The following is a 27626-nucleotide window of genomic DNA, read 5'->3' on the forward strand; positions in this document are numbered from 1 at the left end:
TATCGCTACAAGGGTGCCGACAAACGCAATACAGGACACGGATGTCGACACCTTTATTGTAAGAGGACTGTCACAGGGCATGAAATTTTTTTTTTAAATGCAAAACATTAGCGAGAACAAATGAACACAGCGAAGTGAAGCACTGCAAGAAAAACAATAAACATCATGCTAAACATCTGAAAACCTACGAGATCCGTTTCACAGTAGGATAAAAAAATAGTGGAAACTATCACACATTAAAAATCAAAGTGCACATGTGGCACCAGAAGCTGGCATGTTTCAATACAGGAGAAAAAAAAAAAAATCGCATAAACGTAGTGCCTAAAGGACGGTGTCACTTACAAAAAGCTGAAACAAGTGTTGGCACTACAAGCACAAAGCGAATATCTCTTATGTAGTAAAATCAACAGGGCCGAGAAAGCTCCCTGAAGCAATGCAAGCACACTGCAGGAGAGAGAAGTCTGTTCTAAGCCTGTGTAACTGCTCAAATGGCTGATGCAGGTGTCTTCAGTCCTGCTGCACTGTTGCTCTCATGGTAGTGCTTCAGCATATAATGTCAAAATCACCTTTTTTCCACTACTGTGTCCACCTCGGAGTTAGAAAAAACTGCAGCTATAGTAGTATGTCAATGCTGGAGATGTTGGGGGAGGGGGCCCTGCTCAGGTAGGAAGAAATGGTGGTAGGGTGATGGTTGGCAACTCCTCTGCAAGTCAGGTCTGTTGAGCTTGGCGTTCCACTTGAAAGTTATAGTTGTACTGCAAAGACAGAAAGTGCGTGCACAAGCATATATGACCCCCATCTCGTACACCTGGCAATAACCGGCTTGCCACTGCCACACGTGTACAGAGCTGTCACCCACTGGTGGAAACATTCTGTTAGTACTACACTACTAATAGCGGCTTTTAAGTTTCACTGCAGGATGAAGGCCTCAACCAGTGATAACCAGTTCTGCCCTTGGCACCTCTTCTGTCATTCTGGTAGACCACTGGTCATCTGTTGCATGTGTTACCTACCCGGTTAATTACCCGTTACCAATGCTTGCTATGCGCGACTTCTCTCTCTCTCTGTACACATGTGTGTGCATACTTTATTAACAGGACAAATCAACTGGACGTGAAGTTCTGGCCGAGGTCAACTGGACCTCTGCCAAAACAAAGGTAGTGGACCGATTGTCATTCTCTTACGGTTAACCAGTTTCCTGATCACATTTCTTCGATCCTAACAGACTGCATTATCATATTTGCAGAGATTCATCAGTAATACCATCATATACAGGGTGTTCCACATAACTTGAGCCAAGAATTTAAAAACTAAAGGCGTGTCGGAAGCGAATTGAAACGAAAGCACACTATTTTCAATAGCCTATAGTAACTCAGACAATATTTTGTCTTCCAGATAACTCACCAATTAATTAAGTTTAATTACCCAACTTCTTAATTATTGGCTGAGGACCCTAAGTATGAAACACAGACTTGTAGAGCACCTTCAGAAACCACCAATCGAGTTGTTTCCTTTACGATACGTCTCACGTAGTACTTTTTCCGGGTTGCAAAGAAAGCCTGCAAAATATGAAAAAAGCCACGTGACTGAGCGTTTGCGCAGTGGTATAGTGTTGCTCTCAAGCATGTGTTCAGTGAACAAGGTCAGCTGCATCGTGACTGGCGATGAGGAAGCGACCGGGCATTCTTTTTCTCATCGGCAGCGCTCAGCCAGCAGCACGCATTTTCGCCATCATCCGATGAGAGCCGGCCTTGTTCACCGAATGCACACTTGAGAGCAGCACGATACCACTGCGCAAGCGCTCCATCACATGGCTTTTTTTCATATTGTCATGTGGTAGTGACGTTGAAGAACACAGTAGCAATACTGTGAAAGACAAAACTAACTTTTATTGGGTGAACCTGTGCCCACAAAAACAGGCTACGCTTATAGCACAACGATAGCGGCGAATGCGGTCGGCGATCGTCGAAAATCTGATCAGTGGGTCAAGTGCATCAGTTTTTATACAGCAGTCGTTGAATGTTCCAGACTAATCGTTGGGACCCGCATGCCTTCCACAAAGTTCTACACCATTCGAGTCACGCGATGAAATCAGATAACACAAGGTTCGGCGACAACAGACAACGGATAGACGCATCGATAACTTTCCAGAAACTTCGGATACATGCAGGCGCGTCCCGCGCTGTGCGATAACATTTGTTAGGCGGCAAAACGTGGTCGCCCGATAAAGATAAGCACACATGTCAATATTTCATAGGCTTTCTTTGCAACCTGGAAAAAAGGACTATGTGAGACGTATCGTAAAGGAAATAACTCAATCGGTGGTTTCTGAAGGTGCCCTACAAATCTGCACACCATACTTGGGATCCTCAGCCAATAATTAAAAAGTTGGGTAATTAAACTTAATTACCATGTTATGGGGAAAACAAAAAATTGTCCGAGTTACTATAGGCTATTGTGAATAGTATGTGCGTGGTTCAATTCGCTTCTGACGTGCCTTTCATTTTTTAAACTCTTGCCTGTCATTCAGTTTGCTCATGCTTTTCCTTTCTTTAGTTTCTATCGGTGATACTGCCCTTCCAAAACTGATTTTGATTCGTTTGTGATCACTCCCCGGGTTTTTTTGTACCTTCCTCATCAATTTCCATACCTCCCAACCGTTCATACAGCTTGTGGGACATTAGGCAGTAGTCGATTGTCGAGTGGGAGTTATTTCTTTCCCATGTTATCTTCCCGTCGCATTTAATTTCAGTATTAACTATTACACAATTATGGGCCTCACAAAAATCTACTAACATCTGCCCTGCTGCATGTGCCGCCCCGTCAAAGTATTCCAGATGTGCATTCATGTCTCCTAGGATGATTATGTTCTGTTTCATAGCTAGCTGCCTGATGTCCTTGGCCATAGATTTGAAATGTTTTGCATTCTCCTTTTTCAAATCATTCCCCGTTTTCAGATACACAACTCCCAGGATTGTCTCTACATTCCCTACGGTGCCCTTGAGCCACATGTGCTCACTGCAGCTCTACGACATTGATGTTGATGTGGCTTCATGCGTAAACGCACTGGGCACTTAGAGGCCATTGTGCTGATCTCTGAGGCTTGTTGTTCTGCCGGGCTGCCTGATGTAGACGACGCACCGCCGTGATTGCGCGACGAAAAGTGGTAACACTTTGTGTTAACCGATACATACACAATAAGCTGGTACGGTTTATGCGGATACAAAACAATTATGTTCAACGGCCGTTGAGTCGGGGATTTGACTTTAATACTTTTATAACGAAACTACTGTTTAAGCGGGTACGGTTTAACGAGGTTTTACTGTACAATCTAATATTTACATTTCCATTGTCGTGCAAACCTCTGACATAATGCTAATTCCTGTGCGGCTAGGCTAAATGCATTTTTTTCTTTCACTCCGTGTGTAAATGAATATATGTGCTTTGAAAATTGCAATGAATATTCAATATTTGATAAAACATTCTAAGTCAGTATTTTCTGAACATTATTTTCTCAAACTGTTGTGAAGAGTTCACCATCTGCGAGCTTCTAGAACAATTCTTCCACTTGAATGTTACCAAAGAGTCTTTCTGTTCACGCCACATACTCACCTCCTCAAAGATTTCATTAGCCGTCTTGAGCCTAATGTTTGGCATGGTGAACTAAGAGATCAAGATAAAGGTAAAGAAAAAAGAAGAAGAAGCAGAATTAATTCAGCCGAGACTCACTGATTACAAAATCACAGTTGTCACATGTCAATCGTGAAAAAGTGGTCAGAAAAAGCCATTTGCTGAAGCTCTCTAATAAAAGCACTATTAAAAATTTCAGCTTTAACCTATGATGAGTACTACCCTACTTTTAGTGATGCTGAACAGATAACAATAATGAGAGTCTGTAAAACCTAAAACCATATCAACCTAACGAACATGTTAAAGACCTACCACAAGCACATGCAATACATGTACCAGGTTCTTGGGGGAAACAGAATATGACACAATGAATGAATAAAGACACAGAAATTGTGCCGAATATATATCAAATATGCTTCAGTGAAAGCTGTCACAATAATCATGCCTACTTGGACCACCTGGCTGAAACTGCTTTATTCTAGACTTGCTCTTGGGTTTCGCCAAGCACATGCAGCTCCTAGGATGGCTCAAATACGCCTCCCCTTCCTCTTCCAGATAATAGACCTTCAAGCCATTTCTTGAAAAAAAATAAAAAATGATGACAATGAGAAGGTTAGTACTAAATTTTCTTCATTGTGAAAGTTGGCTACGCTGACGGCTTGGTCACAAAGTAAGATGGCATTGGCGTCGCAGGAAGCTATCTTTGTCATGCTGTCACAACAGTAAGCATTGGGAGAAATGAGCATAAATAAGTGGTTAAATGAAAGAAGGCACCTCAGCCAATCACAAGACAAGGCATTTCAGCGTCCAAAACTTGATTAATCTGTTTCCACAACCCTGTCAAGCAAGTTACCCTATCATCCCCATTATATTTGCACACATCACATTGCAATCCCTGTTCGTGTGACCCTGTGCAATACGCTTGTTCAATTAAATACCTTGGTGTTTTTTTCGACAGTGATGTATCCTGGAACTCTCATTTCGCATATATTTGTCAAAAACTTCACGCAGTGTCTTGTGCTTTGTATAATATTAAATTTTACATTGTCTGTCCGAAAGCTTGTAGTACATGCCTTATGCTACAGTGTAATCCGGTATGGGAAATCTGCATATGGTCATGGCGCTCTACATTTGGTAAACCGGGTCAACTCCGTCCTTCGTGGCATTCTGAAGCATGTTGCTTATGATGTCCCCCCCAAATCTGATGCTAAAAACTTTGTCTTTACCTGATTTCAATTCTTTGCTGCTAGAAACTGTTGTCTTAAAGCATTTTTGGATAAGCCAGTATAAAATTCCTTAAGTGCCTGTTCGTTGCCTGAGACCAAAGAATCCGTATGTTACACCCCGCTGTAAGACGAGATATGGTCGAAGACTCTGTAACTATTATGTCCCAACAATGTTTAATTTACTTCCCCAAAGCATACAAGATATGAAGACGAAATATGGCCTCAGAAAGGCTCTTAGACACATTAATGCGTGATCGGAAGCCTGTCATGTGTGTGTGTGTGTTTTTGTTTTCTCACTGTTGTCTACAAACTAATAACATGTTACTGATGGCTCTGTCGCTGTCTGCCAGGCACTGCCATTCAAGCCCACTGCGGCTCTGGCAGGCCCGATTCTTTCATTGTATGATTCTCAAGTAGTCAAAAAAGAATTATTATTATTTATTATTATTATTAAAACCTGCTGCTCCGACTGAGTGCACAGGGTATGTAATGTCTCATATGAGATGCGGACACAACTGTGGACAAGGGAGCACAGCGAGAGAGCCAGAGGGTATCGTCTGGCAATCCTCAGCTGCATTTGGTAATTGAGTCGACAGAGGGAGAGCATCATCAGCATGAAATGGCTAAGTCAATTATGGCTGTCAACTATGGAATCGCATTCCAGTGGTGTGTAGCACCCAAGTGTCACAAGAAAGCGTTTCGCCCATCACGTCTTCATAGTCCCAATGAAAAGTCAGCTTTTACTCACAAAGCACATTCTTGCCCGAACTAAGGATAGTATCTGCACACACATGTTAGAATGAATAAAGTACTGTCATATATAGGTGGTAGTGGACATGCAACAACTTGCGACACGAAGAGATCAAGAGAGCTCAGCAGACTAAGGTGCACAAAATTGGAGAACAAGTAAAAATGAAATTATAAGCACTCTTTGCAGTTACGTGGAAGAAATGAGGTGCAGAAGCATGTCAAAAAATCTTAACTGGCTTATCACTGGCAATTCCTGGAATCTGTGTCCTCTTGCTTGCGGCCTCGTGAAAGTAAAAGGGTGTGCCCAGATCAAGTGAATACTGAATTCAAGCCAGCCATGCTTGTTACACATTGTGGGGTTATGAGGCAAAAGCAGATAAGCATGATTCACTGAAATTGAACCTTCATCTTTACTATTTATTTTATATCTGATCTTTGTTATGGTTTGTTCTAAGTTAATCTTCATTTCACGCTCTGGCCTGCGCAACAGTGTAGTGTAGCTACTGCTACTGAAAATGCTCGCTCAGCCTCATAACCTCAACAAATTGTACGAAATAACTGAACAAGCAACAACATGGCAGGGGGTTCCAGATTGTTCATTTAGTTTTCAGTGTGAAATATTTCATTCAGAACACTATGAGGGATCAAGATTAATGAAACTATCACTGGCATAGCAAGTTTTACGAGTTCAGCTGCCTGTGCCAATACACATTACAAGAAGCAGGGCAGATACTAAATTGTGACTACACAGTTCTGTTTCTATTCAAGATTGAAATGAAGAGTTTGACGGAAACCTGTCTGGTCGGGAGGAGACATTGTAACTAGTTGAAAGTTGGACGCTGACCATAAAAATTTCTAGATTGGGAACAAGGCTCCTGCGCAGGAGCTGAAACATCTTAGTTTTAATTTTTATGGCTGGCATTCAACTTTGACCTACTTACAAATTCAAGATTTCAAACAAAAAGCAGAAAAACACAAAACTCAGCTAGGCATAATTCATTTATGCAGGTCTCAACAAAGTGTTCGATAAGTACTTACCTCGGAGAGTCTAAACATGGCTCGGTACTTTGGATTCACTTCAAATGGTACATCATCTATAGCTGGGCAAGAAAGAAGGTGACGACAGTGCAGGTTACAAAAAATTCCGACAGAACTCAACTTAAATTATGGGGTTTTATGTGCCAAAACCACAATATGATTACGAGGCACGCCGTAGTGGGGGACTTTGGAAATTTGGACGACCTGGGGTTCTTTAACGTGCACCTAAATCTAAGTACACGGGTGTTTTCACATTTCGCCCCTATCAAAATGTGATCGCCATGGCTGGGATTCGATCCCGCGACTTCGTGCTTAGCAGGACAGAACCCATCTTACAATGAATGTCGAAGTTAATGCGATTAGCATTGAAGTAATGTGGCAACACACTGTATTGCCCCCGCAATACAGTGTAGCGAAGTGACGCAGCCGTGAGCTATCAGACGCATCAGCTCACCCGGGAGACGAAGATGAATGGGGATGAGCTCTGGCAGGGGCAAGTCCAAATCCGCAGGTACGACGACGAGAGTAGCATTTGAACAACTAGGTTTATTCACTTGGCTTCTGCCGTAAGTTTAAACTGTGCAAAAATATCTACAAACAGAACGATGTCATACCCGTCGTCGTCGGTCTGCCTGACCGGCCTGGTCTCCTGTGGTGAAGTTGCGCCGTCTACTGCTGTCCACTTCCTCACTCTAAAGCTACCCCAAACTATTCCTTAAATAAGTTTCCCCAGCATCCAAGGGACCCGCGGACCGGCGGGAGGCGCAGGCTTCTCCACCAATGGGTTACTTCGTTACTCCGACCAATCAGGCAAGCCGACATCATCCAATGAGCGTCAGAGTTCAAGGGGCCAAGAAATGGTTGCGTCAACACTCCATACACAAAAGCACTCTGACCATGACTAATCAGCTTTTGACAGCCGAGCGTGGGAAGACGACGCGATATGTGCACGTGTGACGTCAGGCGCGGCGGTGGCAGCGGCCGCGCGGCAGCACTGCCCGCGGCGCCGTCGAGGTTATTTGTGTACAAAAGTTTGCCCCACGTCAAGGAGCCCCCAAAATTCCCGGAAAGAATGCAAAGAGGCCCGCGGTACACTCTCTTCGCGACAACAGTGTAATGCAATGCATGCCTGCAATGTAATATATCAGGCATGTACGCAGCCTGGATCCTCTCTTGTGGTTCCCCTCTAAACATGCTATGTCATCGAGTGGCAAAAAAGTCAGGACATGGCACACATGTTTGATTTCGCCCAACATTAAAAAAATTGTAAATTTTTTTTTTTTTGTTATTGAAGAACGGCACATACCCAGGGGCACTTACTTAGCGACCCCAGTTAGTGTCAAAGAGGTCCAGTAAAAGAGGGAGAGAGAAAAATGGAAAGGCAGGGAGGTTAACTGGAAGGATGTCCGGTTTGCTCGTCCCCTAAAGATCGGTACGTATCCAGCGACACAGGCTCGTGTCAAAGAGGTTCACTGAAGAGTGGCACATACCCTGTAGCACACTCTCACCGACTCAATTTGGCATCAAAGAGGTTCAGTGGAGAGCGTGCATACACAGTGGCACATACCCAGTGACCCAAGTTGGCAGCAAAGAGGTTTCTCATTGAAGGCACATACCTAGCGACGCAAGTTGGTCCGATGGTTGGTTTCTAACCCACTTCCCTCAGCACAGCAGCCTGATGCTCTACTATTTGACCATAGACCATATAATACACAGCAATCCAAGTTGGCGGGAAAATGGTTAGAGACCCAGCCCGACAGCCCCCTAAATGTGTGTGAAGTACCCCAAGAATGCTAATCGCATTAATATGAGGGTCATACTGAAAGTAACGATAAAAGAGTAGCACAAGGTTCTTGAAGAGGAAACAAAAGATAGTGCTCATGAACGGGACAAGGTAACAGATACAAACACACTGCTAGAAGAGAGGTTCTCCCCCTTACCAGACTTCTGCAAGGATTTCCCACGCTGGCACACACGCCCACCAGGGGACTTCTTTTGCAGGTGGTCATCCACATGAGATGACAGTGGGTAAGGCAGGGGTGGCAAGGGAGGCTGATGGTAGCTGTTCCTGTAGGTGCAAGGATAAGCAAGGCATGCAAAATTTAAAATTTATATTTGAGTGTTTAACATCCCAAAACTGTACAGTGAGTTATGAGGGATGCCATAGTGGAGGGCTGCAGATTATTTGGCTACCTGAGGTTCTTCAATGTGCACCCAAGTCTAAAGTCTAAGTACAAGAGTTTTTGCATTTTGCCTCCATTGAAATGCAGCCGAGTGAATCTATGACCTTGTGCTCAGCAACAGAATGCTATAGCCAGTGAGTCACCATGGCAGGTCGAAGCATGCAATGGATACTATTCCGTATCAATTATCAAAAGTAATGACAAAAAAATATCAGGATGAGAACACAGAGCATAGAACGAGTACTACACCCGGGACTGACAAGTTGAAATAGCTACAAGGTTGCGACGACACTCTTGTGATTGACTTGATGAGGCCATAAAGTTCCTGAAGTGCAAAAAAAGTTTAGCAACACTTTATTTTGGGGAGGGTGTAAAGGAGAAGGGCTCAAGACTAATTGTTTCATTGTAAAGAAAAAGAAAACAATGCAAGAATGAGCATGCAGATCTGAAGGTGTTCAATTTGAAAGATTACTCAAGGAAATGGAGGCGACATATTTCACATGCAAGCAGGATGCAAGTTATTTTAATAATGTTGTCTGCTTATTTCGTACTGCTAGGCAAGCATAAAGCTAGGCTTTTGCCTTCAATAATTAATAATAAAAAAAGTGCCCTCCCTATTTATTTATTTATCGTACCTTCAAGGCTTTACAGCATTATAGAGGGGAGGGGCATTGAAAGAACACTTACAAATTCGATAACAAGCACTTTATATAAACAGAAGATCCGAAAAAAAAAAGAATTGAAGATAATAGCATGTTGCCATAAGGTACATGGAATGCCAAAGATGGTGACACACAGGGCACTGCGCTATGCACACATACATGCGCAAAAGAAAAATATACAAAGGTAAGAAAGAAACAAATGTAAAAACAAAAAAAAAACAAAAAGGACCTGTTAAGTTCTTCGCGGAATCTGTCTGGGTTAGTAATTGGCGGATGAGGTGGGCAGGCGATTCCAGACACGTCAAGTTTTGGGTAGAAATGAATGGGAATATGTTGCTGTGTTTCCTCGACGAATATGAAATTTGCAATGGTGATCAAGGCATGAAGATATCAAAAGAGTAGGTTGTATCCAGAGTAATTGAAGTATGTGACTGTGATAATAGATCTTTTGGAAAAAGCTGAGGCGAGAGAATTTTTTGCGCATGACAAGGGTAGGAAGATTAAGGCTATTTTTCATGGTAGTTGCATGGGATGTTAGTGACAGTTGGACAGTATGAAATGTGTTGAGTGATTCTGAACTGCTTTGAGGTCCCATTGTGATCATCTTAGCTCGACTAAAGTGTCCCTTTCAGATTGAGGGAAATCCAATTACCCCCACCATGGGTGCATTTAAACAACATTATACTCAAATGTGCTAGCTTTCGAGAGTCAACTAAAGAAGCATATAAAAGCCACAAAGTAGCATCACAAATTATTGTGGAGTATGTGCAATCCACATTTGTGAATTTTAATGCACTCCATCTGAAGCACACTCATGCAAAATGACTTGAAATGATTAAAAGAAATGCTCAGTTGCTACATTTCCTTTCTAGCTTTGCACTAACGCTAAAAATGAAAATATACAATGTGTAAAGGTTTCAATAAAGTGAACTTTTTGTTGAAAATTAACTTGTTAAACTAAGTATAGAGGTACGTGTCAATACAAGCAAGATATACTGAACATTGTTACATTCTTGCCTTTATTAAATGGAGGCTTACTATTTTAAAGTTCCAATGTTCAACAAGCACTTGCATAGCAAAGAACCACGTATGTCTATTAAAAAGACACACTCACTTCCTTCCATTGATAGGTGCCACAGTTGTCAGCTTGTAGCCTATAAGTAAGCTGTTGATCTCCCTGAAAACAGGTCAAAAGAAAGTTTACACAACATAGTGAGAAAACAAAGTCTGTGGTCAGTGTTATTGCTATGCTCCATTTTCACAAAAGTTTTAGACAATGCCTGTTTACAGTACCACTGTACTTTCAACCTGTCTCGTAAATAACTGCATGCAGTATACGAACACCTTGATAATGAAGTCCTCTGAACCTCCAAAATCCTTTGTTATAGAGGTCGCTTCATTATAAAGATTATGCACTGTCCCGCGCTTACAATAAAGTAAGCTAAGCACATTCAACAAGAGAAAACCTCTATTTAACAGGAACTGAAGAGACACATGGTGAAATAAGGCAATTTTTTTTTACATTTTATCAATGAAATGTTCAACTACAGTTGAACTCATTGCACCGAGGTGTAAGGCATACCCCAAGGAGAAACGATGGAGTGACGCAAGGTAATGCTGCAGATCGTGGAATGCTGCTATCGCTTCCCATGCCTAAAAAGTTCTTGGCTTGCTTACAGGCTCTTCATCACTGTTGACTTCATTGATATTCACGTCTTTTCACCCTAAATGACTTTTAAGACATTGTCGTTCGTCAGTTCCGATTAAATTATCACATTGTCATCAGTTGTGATGTATTCGTCAGCCGTCGCAGCCGCTGCTGTGTTACAACAAGCAGCATACAAGTTTAGCAATTCCTGGAGCACTGCATGCAGCACAACTGTAACACTGACTGAGATCGGCCTGCTCACCAAGCGCATCGCTAATGTTGCCATTGCTGCTAGTGCAGAGCGCAGCTCAGTGGCGTCTGCGCAGGGCAGTGGTGTTAGTTGTAAAGCAACAAATCAGCCATCAGAGACACCTGAATTCTTTCATTGTACAGGCCAATTAGTTTTAGAGGCATTCACAATACATATAAATGATAGGAATTAGGCCAGGACATAATGAATTCTTTGTTATACAGGTAATTTCGTAGTATAGGCGTTCCGACTGTACTGAAGTTATTAACACTCATAGACCCGAGCACTAAATTATATATGCCTGAAGTATACGGTGCCTATATTTTGTTAAAGCATGTGCACAATGCTACGCCAGTAACACTTGATGTTTCAAATACAATGCCTCAGACCAAGCACACCCCCATCTCAAGAACCAATTCCACGAAGTTTTTCGTTCTTAAGTGCTCTCTTTGCCACTAGGTGACCACTTTCGCTAATAAGAATGACAACACAATTGGCTGGTATTCGCTAACTTTCTTATAAATAAGGACCCAGATTTATTAATAATAATGCATAAGCATCTTGCTGGCAATAGCATGTGCACATTCTAGTGAAAGCCACAGGCATTATCGCCAATACTATGTGCCACAGATACTGTGGGCCAGAGTACGCTTCACTTGTGGCTGAAAAATATGTGCTGCAATCACCAGTGTTGCACCACTGCAATAGTTAATACATAACTCTTCTTTCCTATCCCTGTCTCCGTCATCTTTCCATCCCTTCTACTTCCTTCCCCACATTGCTGACTGATGCTCAGGGGCCAGCCGCACATTAAGAGTGTTATAGTGCGGCCAGCAGGCTTTCCACTTGTCTGCCAGTCAATCTCTCTCTTGAACAAATATCGACCAGTGCACAAATTTTGAAGCTATTGGGAATCTCTTATGCAGTGATGGAGCACATTTACTCTTGGTGCAGAAGCAACGTGCAATAAGTCGCAGTGCCTGGACCACATAATCTTTCTGATAATGCCAGTGGCTGTTGATAACAGGCACAGATATCCCCACACTCTTGCATTTTTTTAAAAGGTATGAAGTCTAAATTTCTCATAGCATAGATGTACAAGCTTACAAAGTGCATTTGTTTCACAGGTGCTACTGAATGCTACAGATTTTCAGTTTAGATCAATTACAGTACTGTGTTCTGTTGTACTGTTGCTGGTCTACTGCAAAGTATTAAGGATGCTGCACCTAATAACAATCGCTGTTCTCGTTGCAAATATTCATAAATTTACTAACAAGAACTGCTTCATTTGTTCTGACAACAATAATGAATAATGGTACCACAATTCCGAATATGATGTGCTGGGAGATGAGAGAAAAAAGAAAGGCAGGGAACCAGAAGAAAGCCCAATTTGCTACCACAGGGAAAAAGGGATTTAAAAAGGTAGGATGGGAGAAAGACGAATTGTAAAACGGAAATATGCGCACAGAATTCTGAGATGATGTATGTCACTATTACAGCCTATCTCATATGCCCATAAAATGCAGGAAGCGAACTAGTCCTGCAGCTACCTTTAGTGTATATGTCTATTGTCACCACTGCCCTAGTATCTTTTCCCCTGACAGTAGCCAGTTGTCCAGTGTCTCTAATGCAGTACACAGCACCTGTCTTCCCGTACTACAGTAAACTTCCGTTAATTCAACGCCGGTTAATACAGTATTGACCGAAGGTCTCGGCTGGTGCCCATGCATTTCTATGGGACCAAAGTTTCATTATTTCGATCCTGAAATTGGCCTTCGCCAGATAACTTGAACATGACCAGTCAGCACACACGCATCCGACCCCTATGACAGTGTCTGTATCAGCAGAGCTTAAGTGACAGCAAATGTGTTAAAGGGACACTAAAGGTTAATATTAAGTCAATGTGGACTGTTGAAATACCATCCCAGAAACCTCGAAACGCTTGTTTCGTGCGGAGAAGAGACTTATTTTAAGAGAAAATGCGTTCTGAAGCATCCGTGTACCTCTAGCGCAGTTCAAATCACCCGCCCTCCGATCGAGGAGTATTGGTGTCATGGTCTCATAGTGCCGTTGCGCCGTCGGTGAGTAAAACGGCTCCCGCAGACGGCGCTACGGCTTTTCTGCACAAAACGCAAACGCGCGGCCAGAAAGAGCCAAGACAGAGCCGACAGCAGCGCGAAAGCGGAACTATGGTGGCTAGCGGAAGGGAAAGCGCACGACAATAAGCTGGTTCTTTATTTTATGACGCCAACTTCGACGCTCGTTGCAATGAATGACCCTGACGACATATTAGCTTGCGATGCTGGGCTCGAGTTCAGCAATTTAAGCACTGATTAACGTGACCTGCTGTTGAGGGCTCGCGCTGCCGGCGTCGTTGCGTACTGCTACGGCGACGGCCTGCTTTGAAAGGCACTTCACGCAACTTCAGTAAGTCGGCGTTGAACTCGTAATCCTCTGGACGAAAGTGCAGTGAGCACACTACGTGATTTTTCGGCTCTTTGCCAGCGCGCTGTGGCAGAGGTACGGCACTTAACCACTTCGAACGGAGAGGTTCACTCGTTGGCAGACAGTGATAAGTAACGTTGGATGCGCGGCTGCAACTGCCCTTGGCCAAGTTCCGCGGACCGTTCGCGCATCCCACAACATCACATGGACGTGGCATTCTCGCTGCTTGTTCCAAATGCAAGTTTCGCGAGCCAGCAGGACAACCGCAGCACGACACGATAAAGAAACAATTGAAACTCCAAAGCGTGCGCGGCGCAAAGTCGAGCGCGCAGAGTCAAGCGAAAACGAAACCTTTCGATCATCCATACTATTCAAGGGTAACGTCAAAATGTTTTTTCTTAGAATTGAATAGAAGTAGACAAGTGGCATTTTATTCCGTCTCGTAATCTAATGAAATGACCTTTTTAATACGAGTAGTTGAGTATGACATAAATTATGATGAGGAGTGCTTTCGTCATCAGGCTAGTACCGGAATGTCGCTGGGGGGTCTCAAATCGTGTCATGCATTTACCTCAATTTCTCGGTTACTAAAGCTCTGTTCGCTATTATATTGACGCCTCAGACGTTCTAGAGCATTGCGTTATCACTTTAACTTGACTTTCTGGTAACCTTTAGTGTCCCTTTAAATAGATCATCTCCCTTCAAAAACACCTATTTCTGGCCTCCCCTAAGAAGATTTTCGAGCAATAGTGGTACCTCATAATGTCCGATTACGGTATATACGAAATTCTAATGCATGCTTAAAAAAAAAAAAAAAAAAAGAGCAATAAACCACGTTTGCAGCATTCATATGCTTCGCACGATAACATAGCTGTTGGCATCGAAGGTGACTAAAAAAAATGTGCGTGGCACCAATTTCATATATAATAGTATTAAGAAACTTGAGGTCATTAAGATTAATGGCGTTAAGAGGAAGCTTTAGCTCGGGCCCAACTCCGACGCGGCCTATTCAAATACATGTAAAACGCAAAAACGTTTTTATGAGATAACCCCTGGACCGATTTTAATGAAATTTGTTGCATTTGAAAGAGAAAGTTAAATTCTAGTGACTGTTGGAAGCGGAATTTCGATTTAGGGCTTGAATTTTCCTTAAAAGATTTTCAGATATTTGACCATTTGAAAATAAATAGAAGCACGAAGTTTACAAATTCATAGCTCTGCATCAAGAACTGATATCACGGTTCTGTAAACGGCATCCATTAGATCATTCAAAGCGGACAAATTCGATATGTCATTTTACATCTTATGTGAATTTATTACATTGGTTACAAGGGTTCTGCAAAAGTTGTATTTCCCTATTACTAAATTTTTTTTATATTCATGTGTAACATATCAATTTTCCGCTTTATATGTGCTATTAGATGCAATTCACAGAATTGAATTGTCATTTTTCGTTGTTGAGTTACACAGTTGTAAGCTTGATAGTTTCGTTTCTTGAAAATTTTCGATTTTTGCCAATTTTTAATAAAAAATTGACGCCCAAACTAAAAAATTCGAAACCAAGAGTCACTAGATTTTAATTTTTTTTTTTAATGCAACAAACCTCGTTAAATTTGGTGCAGTGGTTGCCAAGAAAAACGAATTCTCCTTTTACATGTGTTTAGATAGGAGCACCCGAGCTAAAGCTTCCTCTTAACTTCAACTGTGTGGCACGGGTATAACATGCAATAAAGCAGTCTTTCTATGATGAATTATATAACTTGGAGTACGAAGATATTTTAAATTCAGCAGAACCCATCTCACAATGACTATCAACGGTAATGCATTTAGCATTGAATCAAAACAGCAACACAAAGTATTGCCACCATCGAAACTACTTATGTATGAGGCATGTACTGCAGTGAGATTCTTCTTTTGCACTTCACTAAGAACACCTGGCGCCATCTCGCACTGCCACTGCGAAGCCTGCGTGCGACTTTCGAAATGCATGGTGCGCCGGTGCATACGAATGCTGAAAAACGAATCATGCGGCAACTGGGCTCCTCTCTTGCGCTTCTTTCTGGACATGCTGCACTATCTAGTGGCACTGCTGAGAAGTCTGCACGTGGCCTACGAGACGAGAAGCATGGTGCGCCGGTGCCTTCGAACACTGAGAATTATTCCCTTGCTTGCTGCATGCTCAGTGGCACATACTCTGCGACTCAAGAGGCTTGTTGAAGAGGAGCACATACCGAGTGCATTCTTGGCACAGCTCACCAAAGCGTTGGCACGAAAAGCATTCATTGAAAAGCGGCACATACCGAGTGAATTTGTGGCGCAGCCTGCTAATGAGTTGTGTTGCTGTCCTTGAAAAACCCTTGTGACGTGGCTCCAATTCTGCTCAGCATTGAAGAAATTTAAGGGATCTTTTTCATCACTGTAGAGCAGCACATTCCCAGTTAGCCAAGTTGGCGTCAAAGACTGTCATTAAAGAGCAGCACACACATACTTGCACATACCCAGTGACCCAAGTTGGCATCAAAGACATTCATTAAAGACCAGCACAGACCAGTGCTCCAAGTCGGCATCAAAGAGTTTCTTCAAACAGTGGTACCAGTCCCACATCTACAGTGAGCTACGTCGGTGTGAAAGAGGTTCGTTGAAGAGTGGCAAGTATGAACACACTGCCCCATACTTGGTGATCCGAGTTTGTTCGTTGGTTGGTTTTGTGGTGGCACCCTTGTTAAGACGAAGATAAAGTCTCTTGAGCAGCAGCAGCAATATAGCAGACTGGCTTTTACCTTGAGAAGGGCTTGAGTTCTATGAGCCTCGTCTCTAAAGTGGTGACCTGAAATGGCTGAATACAATGCTTCCAATGAAAAAAACCGTGTCCGCCGCATCATCTCCACTGGCTGTTCAAGTGACCATTGTTCGCATTCCTCCTTTCTGGACACAACATCCCGAAGTCAGGTTTGTACAAGCTGAAGGACTGTTCCACCTACACCGTATCACTTCTCAATGCTCTCTCTATATCACCTCTCTTTGCCCACACCCAGTCCTTGGCCCCTAGTGGCATCACGCTGGAATTGTACGATGTCCTCTCCAATCCACCCACGACAAACGAGTACGACACTCTCAAGGCAACTGTCCTCGAGCATACCACGCTGCCCAAATGTAAGTGTCTACAACAGCTTATTTCCGAGGGGAAACTCAGTGACTGCCACCCTACACAACTTCTCCGTCACATGCAAGCCCTGTTAGGAGATCGACCAGCAACTTTTGACCAGCAGCTCCTGTTGGAACTTTTCCTGCAGCATCTACCAATATCCGTGCAGATGATCCTGGCCACAACTTTGCCTGTCCACGCTGCCAAAATCATGGAAGTTGCCAGACAATCTCCCACTGTACCAGCTGTTGCATCGGCGCAGGTTCCTGAAGTTTCTGCGGTTTCACTGCATGGCCCATCTCAGTCTGCCGACTCGCCTAACGAGATCATGGCAATGCACAAAGAGATCAACAGCCTCCGGGAACTTGTTGGTTCCATACTTCTGCAAACCCATCCAAATGGCGACCACAGTTTGTGCTCTGGATGCTCCAGGCTATCCTACACTTGTTACACCAGCTGCTGCACTTGATCCTCGTCCCCGAACTGCTCTCAGCCCACACGGTGGCACTCACTATTGCTAGTACCATCAACATTTTGGCGCTGCTGCAGAGCGCTGCACACGTGCCTGTGCCTGGCTGGAAAACGACGATGGGGACCACTAATGGCGATGAATGGTTCTCTCGACACTCCACGTCACCTCTTTTATGTCGACACCACACACAGAGTCCAGTTTCTTCTTGATACTGGCACCAAGGACAGTGTTGTCTGTTGTCCTGTTCTAATATCCGCACCCTTTCCTCCATATGTCATCTTCAAGTGGTGAATGCTACAACCGTTCCTTTGGATTTTCCTCGTCGCCAACGTCAGCCATGCTGACACATCAACATTTAATTCTGTAACTGCTTAGCCATTTTGAGCAGACTTAAACACATTCACATTTCATTTCCTCTCGGTTAGCTTACACTTTGCATACCTTCAGCCTGCAATTCTTAAGCTTAGCCCACTTCTCCACCACTTTGCCTTCAACTCAGGTCCCTCACAAGCAATTCGAATGAGGCAATCCAGTGATTCTTCTTTGAGGTGGTTTCTCAGGCAAGTTTTCACAAGCTTCAATTCAGAAAAATCCACAAAGTAAGGTAAGCACCAGCTACATGCACAAAGCAAGCACCAGCTTCATTTGAAACTGTAGGATAAAGCTCCTTGATATCACTTGACACACACTGCAAGAAATCTGGCTGCGACAGCTTCTTGAGCTTCTCTGACTCAAGAACAAAGTTGAAAAAGCTCATATACTCCTCCAGCATATAAGTGATGCAAGGCTTTTATAGCATGGGGCCCCGTGTCTCCAATGCACAAGCAACTACAGTGCCATTGCTGGCCACCAAGTCCCAGCAGAACTCCCTGGCAAACAATATAGCAAATTTTGCCAGAAATGGATGGTTTTGAAACCCATCTTTCAAGTTGCTAACAAGTTTATCAACAAAAGCTTCTCTGGTTGCCTGTATCCAATCTTCAATTTTGATGTGACTGACAATGTAATACCACTGCTGGCACAATATTCTTTTATGTTTGTCCTTAGGTCTTTCTGTACCTCCAGCATAGTTATTGTAGATGTTATGTCCCGCAAGAGATCAACATACAGCTTCCTTGCCTGGAGAGCTTTATTTAGATAGCCTCTCAATTGATGGGACATCATACATCGTCAAAAGTGTGCCTACAAATTTGTCACTTGGGATAAACTTGAGCAGCCCAATTGCCTTAATATCACCTCGCTCTTCTGCTTCTCATGAGAGACTTACTGTGATGGCTTGCAGATTACTTCGGACAGCGGCGCAAGAGCCTCCAATGCTAAGCCAGCGTGTGGTGGATGGCTCAGTAATTTTTGCGCCACCCCCTTCAGTGTCAAGTACTTTCGGCACTGCATTTAGTCTAGCTGCACGAACATAGCTTGATGCATAGAAGCTGTATAGGTACTGCAGCAAATCCTTAAATTTGCCAACATATTGAACCACTTTTGCACCTTGGTTCATTGCCAGGATGAGCTTGTGGGCAGCAAAGTGAATGCCCACAGCCTGACAACTCAGAGATACTGTTGAGTCTAACTGCTTTTCAATTAGCAATATAATTGCTCCCCCTTTCTTTCCTGTCATGACAGGTGCACTGTCTGTGCCAATGCCACGGAGGGTCTCATAGGTCAGGCCTTTCTTTGCAATGAAATCATCAATGGTACTTGCGATGTTCATTGCTCCGAGTCGGAGCACATTTCCTTTCTCACTTTTCCCTTCTGATTGACATGGCCTGCAAGAAAATCCTCGAAGGCAGCACAGGTCTCCCAGTCAGGAGTACTTTTTCTCGCCTCTACCTATTCGCCTTTACTCTTCATGTGCCAGTTCCAGCACCCTATGGGGAATCGCTCGGGGAGTTTCCCTCTATGACTCTGCACCAGACTGGAATAAGCCTCTGAAGCATGACGTCGTTCATCGTATCATCACAAATGGCCAGCTGACCCATGGTACGCCACACTGTCTCACTCCTGAAAAGCTCTGCATTGCACGTCAGGAGTTCCAGCACATGGTTGAAATAAGATTTGCGCGCTGCTCATCAAGTAGCTCATCGGTGCCCTTGCATGTGGTTCTGAAAAAAAGTGGGGACTGGCGACGCTGGGGGGATTGCCGCACCGAAAACTTGGCAACTGTTCTAGTCCTTCTGGGGCTATACAGAGCTTCAGAAAAGACATATCCTGCTCGCATGGCCATCTTGTGTACGGCACGTCCCTGCATCTGCCTGTTGAATTCCTTTGCCTTACACCCCCAACCACGCCTGACTATCAGCAGTATGCCCAGTACTTGGCCAATCTCTTCTCCATTTGTGAAATACTGACCAGAGCTTGTCAATATAGACCACCCTTTATATTCTGCAATCTTCGATACACGGCCTATGTGTTTCTTTGGTTCGACAGCACTTGACGTTCTCTGCAGACGCTGTACACGGGACCCATTTCATCTTAGATTGCAACGAGATGTTCACAATCTCTGTCGATGGTTGCCACATTGTTGTGTCCATTGACTGCTTGAAGCCGGCTTTCGTTGGTAGCCCTCTACTTTAATCGTCCTTCAACACCTCTTCTATTGCCTCCCATGTGACATGTTCACCTTCAAGTACTTCATGCCGCCACTTTACTTCTCATCGCACTGTATAGTGGCATGACTCCTCTAAAGGCGGAGAGGCCTGTGGTGGCTCCCTTGGACAGATGAAGACGAAGTTTCTCGAGTATCAGCAGCAATTAAGCAGACTGGCCTTTACCCTGACAAGGGTTCATGCTCTATGAGCCTTATCTCTACAGTTTCAAACCATGTTACTACAGCACAGCAGCCCGATGTGCTACCTATTCGACCACGGACTTCACAGTGACCCAGGTAGGCAAAAGAACCGTTAGATACAAACATACATACATAGATGCAAACAGACACAAACACAGATAGTTGGCCCCCAGAAAGTGCATGAAGTACCCTAAGAATGCTAATGCATTAAATATGTGCAGCAAAGCTGACTTTAGGAAACCGGCTGCCACTGTACAACACATTAGACCCTTGCTCATTTTTCTTGCTAAAAATTCAGATTTAGTGTGCATTAGATTTCTACTTTGTTTAGGAGCTTTAATGTTATTTCTACGTTAGTTTTCTACTTTGGACAGACAGAAAGTTGGTGTGTATTTGATTCGGGTGATAGAATCAGGCAAATACTGCCAAATGAAACAGCAGTGTGCTTTGACATTTTTTTCCGCATCTTGTCTAATTCTATCAATTCCGTCAGTGCCATCAGGGTCAAATTAACAGAAGTCAACTGTATAATGTGCGCATAATGAATGTCTTGCTCATATGGGCTCAGACACCTTTTAAGAAATGTGTAGAATAAATCCAGTAAACTTTTTTTACAACTGCCAGGTTTCTTAAATGTGTTCCTTAAGTGGACATCTCATGCTACGTAGAAGCTGGTGCTTCGTCGCCGTTTTTTTCTATTTCAGCATTTGTGAAAAGTTCATAAATTCTTTCGTCTGTTGTAGTACAGACCCACATACCACATTCAGGATGGTCACAACTGCCTTTCTGGTACTCAGTCCTGGTCGTATTTTTTTATTTTTTGCTCGTGTTGGCTCAACTGGAATTTCATGCTACGTAGGAACTGGTTCTCCGTAATTGGTTTCTTCCGATTCGAAATTCATGAAGTACTAATAAATCTCCTGGCATGTCAAAGTGCAGATCGACTTGCCACACTGGTTTGCCATGGCTGCCCTGCCATGACAGAGCGACAAAGCACTGAGATGTTTGCTCCACCTGCAGTCAGAAATTTAGCTCACAAGGATTTTGTGTGCTTAGATGACCTCTCCATAGATAGCACAACAGGTACATTATGGTATTTTTTGCACGAGTTGCTTTTCGAGAGGTGGGGAGTGCGCTGAAAACACAAAATGAGTATATTTAGAGTGGCAGAGGCTATGCGAGGGTTGCTGCCCGAGTTATCTCGGGACTGGCAGTCAAAGGGTTACCTCATGCATCTCCTATAACAAAAAATTACAGAATGAAACTTGTATTAGTGAAGTTATCGGGAACTGAATGTCACGCCTGCCACAGTTTCACAGCCTTTGCCGCCTTTTGTCCTTTCTTCTGTGCCAAAAGCTATGTTGACACAGAGCTGCCCACAAATGGCCAAAAATGCCCACAAAGTTCCTCCCAACCGTACGTACCAGCGAGTAGAGGTTCAGAATCAGTGCAGTGTTATGGCTTCCCGCCACCTAACGATGCTACTGCCTTATCAGTGAAAGTTCAATTTCATTTCTGCACACCTAGCTACAGGTGTTCGCATATTTTGGTAAATTATCCTGAAAACTCATAAGTACTCTTGCTAAAACGGTAGTTTACACACCCCATTTTCAATATACTTGTGTACATTTTACTCAGCCACAAGTGAAAACAGCCCAGTGAAGAACATGCAAAACTCTACAAATAAATAATGATTAGTAATTTAGAACCAAGATAGGCCTATACTAAGGCAATTCCACAGCACCTGCACAGAATTCACAATTCAAGCAATTGAAGGGCAGGTGGTCTTTTGTGCGAAATTGGACTCTTAATGCATTTATACGAATGATATTTGGCTCAGGTGTTCATGACGGCATTGTTTAACAATGAGAAAGATTTGTCTGCCACATCATTGCAAGGTTAAGCACTGAAGCTAGCTAGCATGGTAACGTTAAACCGTGTCTGCGTGACTATGCACAGTCAAGTGTACTACCTTGAATGTGGAGGATGCCAAATGTGCCTTGCTCACTCTGGAATGCCCCACTCAAATGCATAAGACAGTACTGAAGTACTCTATAAAAAAAGATAAAAAAAGGGGGGGGGGTTGCATGCCAAAACCACTTTCTGATTATGAGGCACGCCGTAGTGTAGGACTCCGGAAAGTTCGACCACCTGGGGTTCTTTCACGTGCGCCTAAATCTAAGTAAACGGGTGATCTCGCATTTCGCCCCCATCGAAATGCGGCCGCCATGGCTGGGATTGGATCCCGTGACCTTGTGCTCAGCGACTCAAGACTGAAGTAGTCTGCACATAACCACTGTACAGTAGTTTTAAGTCATTCTAATGTTTGGAGCCACATGCACAGACACACATGACACAGGGCACACTACGACAGAGGAGATATTCAACTTTTCCACACAACCTTTTCCAAGCAAAAGTGCAACAACACAAGACTATGAGTTACCTGTAAAATAAGCAAGTTATAAAAGTTGTTCATGACATTTAAATTATCTTGTAACATACTATGCAAGACTAAGTGAATCAAAAGGAATGGCTATTGCACTGTACAAAATAGGCAAAATTAATTAATTAATCTCTCTGCACTTAGGTACACTCACCCAGCTAACACAAACCCGTCTGGAGGTTTTCGTGATTTGCTGAGAACAATAATGTCAGAAACTGCTTCACCAACAGAGTCCCTTGCAACCATCTTGTAACAAAGGAGCTTTTTCTTCATGGCACGCTGATCTGTAAAACAAGATGCTCAACTTCACAGCACAGAAAAATCATGTTAATGATCAACATTATACCTGTATCTTTTGTAGAATTCATGACAATGTGACCCTCAGGTGGCACCTCCTTGTCAGCCACAACCAACAAAGACTGAACACATTCTGCATGCTGTAAGGCAGGTAAAAAAAAAGCATTGTCAAATGGCATAAGAGGTAGCTTTGCCAAGTGGCAAGCGAGGAAAAAAAATAAGAAGGGCTTTCTCACTTTAGTTTTCCTAACTACCCTTACACCTGTTTTAATATTATACACAGTAATGCTACTTTAAACCTACCTACAAAAGATTAATTTATTGCTAATACTACTAAAAAATCACAACCCATCTCACACCGACAAGTAGGTGTGGGCATGAACACTGCATGTTACACCATCAATTGCCACTTTCCTCATTATAATTGAACACTTAAATGGCTTCATCACATTTTGCAATGTTGCCATATCCACCTTTAACCCTGTCTTACAAACCATTCATGGTTTGTAAGACGAGGGAAAAGCACCTTGTGAGTGACACAAGAACGATGACAGCATAGACAGAGCATGGTTAGCATGCATAATGACCTGAACTGAAGGGACTCACAGTGCATGAGTTGTGCAGCATGTACCAATCACATTGGTATGTGAATCAGTTTGATGGCCATCCTTGTACAATTGTAATGAACAGCAAAGCATATGGGGCCAGTGCACTGTGTTCCGCATAAGGACTAATGACACAGTAACTACCATGGTAATGGTTGCCCCTGGCCATATTCACAAGGCATGCATTACAACAGTTTCTCGAATTTACTCCTGCAGCATCTGCACCTGAGGAAGACCACAAGATCTGGCTGCCATACTCCATGTAGTCCATACTATTGCTGATGACTACACACACACACACATCAAGACAGCGCAGCTGACCACCCAGAGGACAAGCACAAGAACCCTTTTTCTTTCGAGACGAGACAGTACTCCAATATCTCCACTGCTAGACAGAAATTGCAATCACATATATCTACTGGGATTATATTCCCATCATCTGTTTGGCATTATCACTGCTTTTGTTTTGTTTAACCTTACTTTCAGAGTGACATGTGCCCTCTTTGTTTGACTCATGCTGGGCATTTTGCAAGCAGCCGTAACCTGTCCGAACTCATGGCAGTGATAGCATGGTGAGTACTATTTTCAACTGGGGATTTATGTATCTTCTGTTCCTGAAAGGAAAAATTGTCATCCACGCAAATGTAGCACGAAGCTACAAAGGAAACCCATATGATTTTCTTCGAAAAAAAAAAAAAAAAACTGTTGAGGAAAAATTCGTCCTGGCCTGAGAATTGAACCCAGGACCAACACCTCCCCAGAAAGGCGTTTGTCCCGGGTTCAAATCCTAGACCAGGACGAATTTTTCCTCAACTGAGAAACTTTCTTTCTGAGAAACCTGCATGGTTTACCTCTGTAGCTTTCTGCTACATTCGGGTGGGTGAGAATTTAAAGGGACACTAAAGTGAAAAATGATTTCTTCTGCATCAGTAAATTACCATTCTACAACACCAAAAACACCACTCTTGCAACGCTAGGATGCTTGGTAAGCCAGAAAAAGCGCAAGAACGAAATACGGGTGGCGACGCCTACTTAAGTTCCCTCACCTGGGGGCTGTGACGTCTTGGGATTTTGATGGCATCTTCTAGGGCCTACTAAATATATATAGCGGTACAGATTGACTACATTATGTTCTAAAGGAACCAAATATTAAATACGCCAAGTTTCAGGAACCTTTATTCAGCCAACGCGGCCCAAATGCGAAAACATACTTTGGAATCCCTGACGTCACGCTGACGTACTGGCGCTGAGGTTTTGGCATGAAATTCAAATACTGATACTTGGACCTTCATTATCTCATCTAATAATCAAACTATTTTTTTAAATGACTGCCTGCAGGGTTCTCAAACAATGCTTCATTAGTCTAAATGGATTTATTATTTCGCTTTAGTGTCCCTTTAATCTTTCACAAATCGTCCTCCACCTAGCGGGAATCCGCAGAACTAATTTGCCATCTTCTGTGCAAGTGCCAGCTGCAACTGTACAAAAATATTCTTTCTTGACGATGAGAGGTGGAAAAAGATTTCACTAAGTCTCAGTAACAGCTCTGAGCCCTTGCTATTTTCGCAAAGACCCACTGCGGTAGCTTAGTGGCTATGGCATTGTGCTGCTAAGCACGAAGTTGCGGGTTCGATTGCAGCCGCATTTCAATGAAGGCGAAATGCAAAATGTCCTGTGTGCTGTGCATTGGATGCACATTAAAGAACCCCAGGTGGTCAAAATTAATCCAGTCCTGCACTATAGTATGCCTCATCATCATATCATGTTTTTGGCATGTAAAACCCCAGAATTAAGTTATTCGTCCTGCAGAGTGTGTTGGAGGTTCTTCCTCCCCAAAACAATTTGAGACACAGCAAGCGTTTGGCTGAAACCCAATGCTGCATTCTGTACTTACTATCGCTCTCAGTGATGCTAATTTCAATGTGCACTGATTTTCTAAGAAAGCCGAACTGAATTCTAAAAAATAATGGCACCTCGCCCATCAGCATTATTTTCTAAGTTCGTTTCATTTCATTTCATTTTCATTAGTTCTAAGTTCTAAAGCTGCACATTTGTTCGCAAGCACCAATCTGAATTTGTCTATTTTAGCCCTTACTACCTCTAGGTTGGCCTGTTTCTTCCTGATCAATTTTACTCTTTCTCTCTCCAAATTGAGGTGAATCCTAGACCTCACTAACCTATGGTCACTGCACTTTACTCTACCTAACACTTCAACATCCTTCACTATGCTGGGATCGGCTGAAACTATAAAACCTTTTTCACTTCTTGTTTCACCAATAGGGCTTTTCCAGGTCCACTTTCTTTTGCTATGCTTCCTGAAGAAGGTGTTCATTATTCACAGCCTATTCCTTTCCGCGAATTCTACCAGCATCTCTCCGTAGCATTCCTAGAATTGACACCGTAGTTGCCAATTTCTTGTTCACCAGCCTGCCTTTTCCCCACTTTTGCATTGAAGTTGCCCATTACTACAATATACTAAGTTTGCACTTTTCTCATCGCTAATTCAACATCTCCATAAAACTGATCTACTTCATCATCATCATGACTGGATGTTGGAGCGTTGGCTTGTACTGCCTTTAATCTATACCTCTTGTTAAGTTTGTTTACGGCTATTACTACCCTCTCATCAATGCTGTAGAATTTGTGAATGTTGCCCGCTTTGTGCTTATTGATTAGGAATCCTGCCCAGTTTTGTCTTTTATCTGGAAGTCCTCTATAGCAGAGGACGTTGCCGTTAGTCAGCCCTGTATAAGCCTCACCAGTTCTAACCTCACTATGGTTAATGATATCCCAAACAATGCCTGATAGTTCTTCAAAGAGTCCTGCTAAGCTAGCCTCACTCGACAGAGTTCGAGTGTTAAAGGTTGCCAGGGTCATTACACCTCCTTTACAACTACATTATGATCATATTGCGCCTCCAGTCACTATGGTCTGCCTAGTCTGACTGAAAGTCATTTCACAAGCCTAAGGAGTAAAACAACGAAACGCTGAAATTCGGTTTTCTGCTACTACCAGGTCACCGCACTTGAATGGAAAAGCTGTATGTGATCTCACACGAAATAAATTTTGAATGTACACAAAAACGTTATGCGGTTGCATGCACAGGAAATGAAATAACTGCCAGACTGCTATCGCCCTCGCAGCTATGACAGTGACGCTATTTTCGCAGTACGAAAGATCTACACGAAACTAGACGATTAAGTGTGTGACTGCCTTACTTTTATGAATAATGTTTGGCAGAAAAACGCTTAGAGACAACATACGTGGGCCTTGGAGTAGCAGATGTATCGAGTAATGCGGCGGCCGAAGAAACGGTCCTTCCAGAGGTCGGCGTCAGTGTCTTGGTCAAATGTTTTGTCCACCTGCAATGCGAGAGTTCGTTAGCATAAACAGAATAATGGAACACGCCGCACGTTGACAGACTAACAAAAGGTCACTATACCACATGATATCCAGGAGGGCAATTCTGTGGATCTTCAATTACACAGACGTCGGTTATCGGTAAGTCATCAGGTAGCACTTTCAGGAGGTCCTGCATCATTTTCTAAGGCGGCATTCGGCTGAAACCGACAATACAGGATTGTTGTAGAATATAAAATATTTTAGCCCCATTAATCCGAAAGAGGAACAGTTAGGTTAGTGTGCACTACCAAACACATACGCGCATAATTACTGGTGGTAACGAAAACAAATTTGAAATGATTCATGACCTAACGAAACGATACTCAACCCCAGACATCGAATGTGTCATGACAACGCACTCCAACTTTGCAATGCGGGAAAAAAAAGAACAGTAGGCCGCACACATGAAGCAAATAAGTATGTATACTTTATGAACACACAGTAGGGCATGAATAACTAGTGTATTCTCACGTGGTGATGATGCTGCGGAGCGCGAAGGGCAAACACCGCTCGCAACAAAATGTTTACATCTCAAGCAGTTCGCTACATGTCCCCATGATCTCCGCCTGCTAAATAGTCTCACACACACACACACACACACACACACAAGCGAAAACAAACAGCGCCTTTAAAGAAAACGCT

At 43.2% G+C, this 27626-nt stretch overlaps 1 protein-coding gene across 1 annotated transcript; it reads right to left on the reverse strand.

Moving 5' to 3' along the window:
• On the reverse strand, nucleotides 1-27575 carry Mvb12 (multivesicular body subunit 12-like Mvb12). Its single transcript, XM_050196277.3, has 10 exons — nucleotides 27456-27575; nucleotides 27025-27142; nucleotides 26846-26944; nucleotides 23027-23117; nucleotides 22835-22964; nucleotides 10604-10666; nucleotides 8585-8712; nucleotides 6645-6706; nucleotides 3613-3663; nucleotides 1-755 (listed from the first exon to the last, which is right to left on the reverse strand). The coding sequence occupies exons 2-10, from the start codon at nucleotides 27121-27123 to the stop codon at nucleotides 711-713; spliced, it is 768 nt and encodes a 255-aa protein (XP_050052234.1). The 5' UTR covers nucleotides 27124-27142; nucleotides 27456-27575; the 3' UTR covers nucleotides 1-710.
• Nucleotides 27576-27626: the final 51 nt, after the last annotated feature.

Source organism: Dermacentor andersoni, chromosome 1 (genome assembly GCF_023375885.2).
Source record: "Dermacentor andersoni chromosome 1, qqDerAnde1_hic_scaffold, whole genome shotgun sequence".
NCBI lineage: Eukaryota > Metazoa > Arthropoda > Arachnida > Ixodida > Ixodidae > Dermacentor > Dermacentor andersoni.

What these genes read in the sequence shown, in the direction of transcription:
- Mvb12 (XM_050196277.3), bottom strand. Translation starts at nt 27,123, where the DNA reads ATGATGCAGGACCTCCTGAAAGTGCTACCTGATGACTTACCGATAACC. An exon ending in TCTGCTACTCCAAGGCCCAC is followed by an intron (nt 23,118 to 26,845) that starts GTATGTTGTCTC and finishes CCTGCCTTACAG; the next exon opens with CATGCAGAATGTGTTCAGTC. An exon ending in GAAATCCTTGCAGAAGTCTG is followed by an intron (nt 6,707 to 8,584) that starts GTAAGGGGGAGA and finishes TTTCTTGCCCAG; the next exon opens with CTATAGATGATGTACCATTT.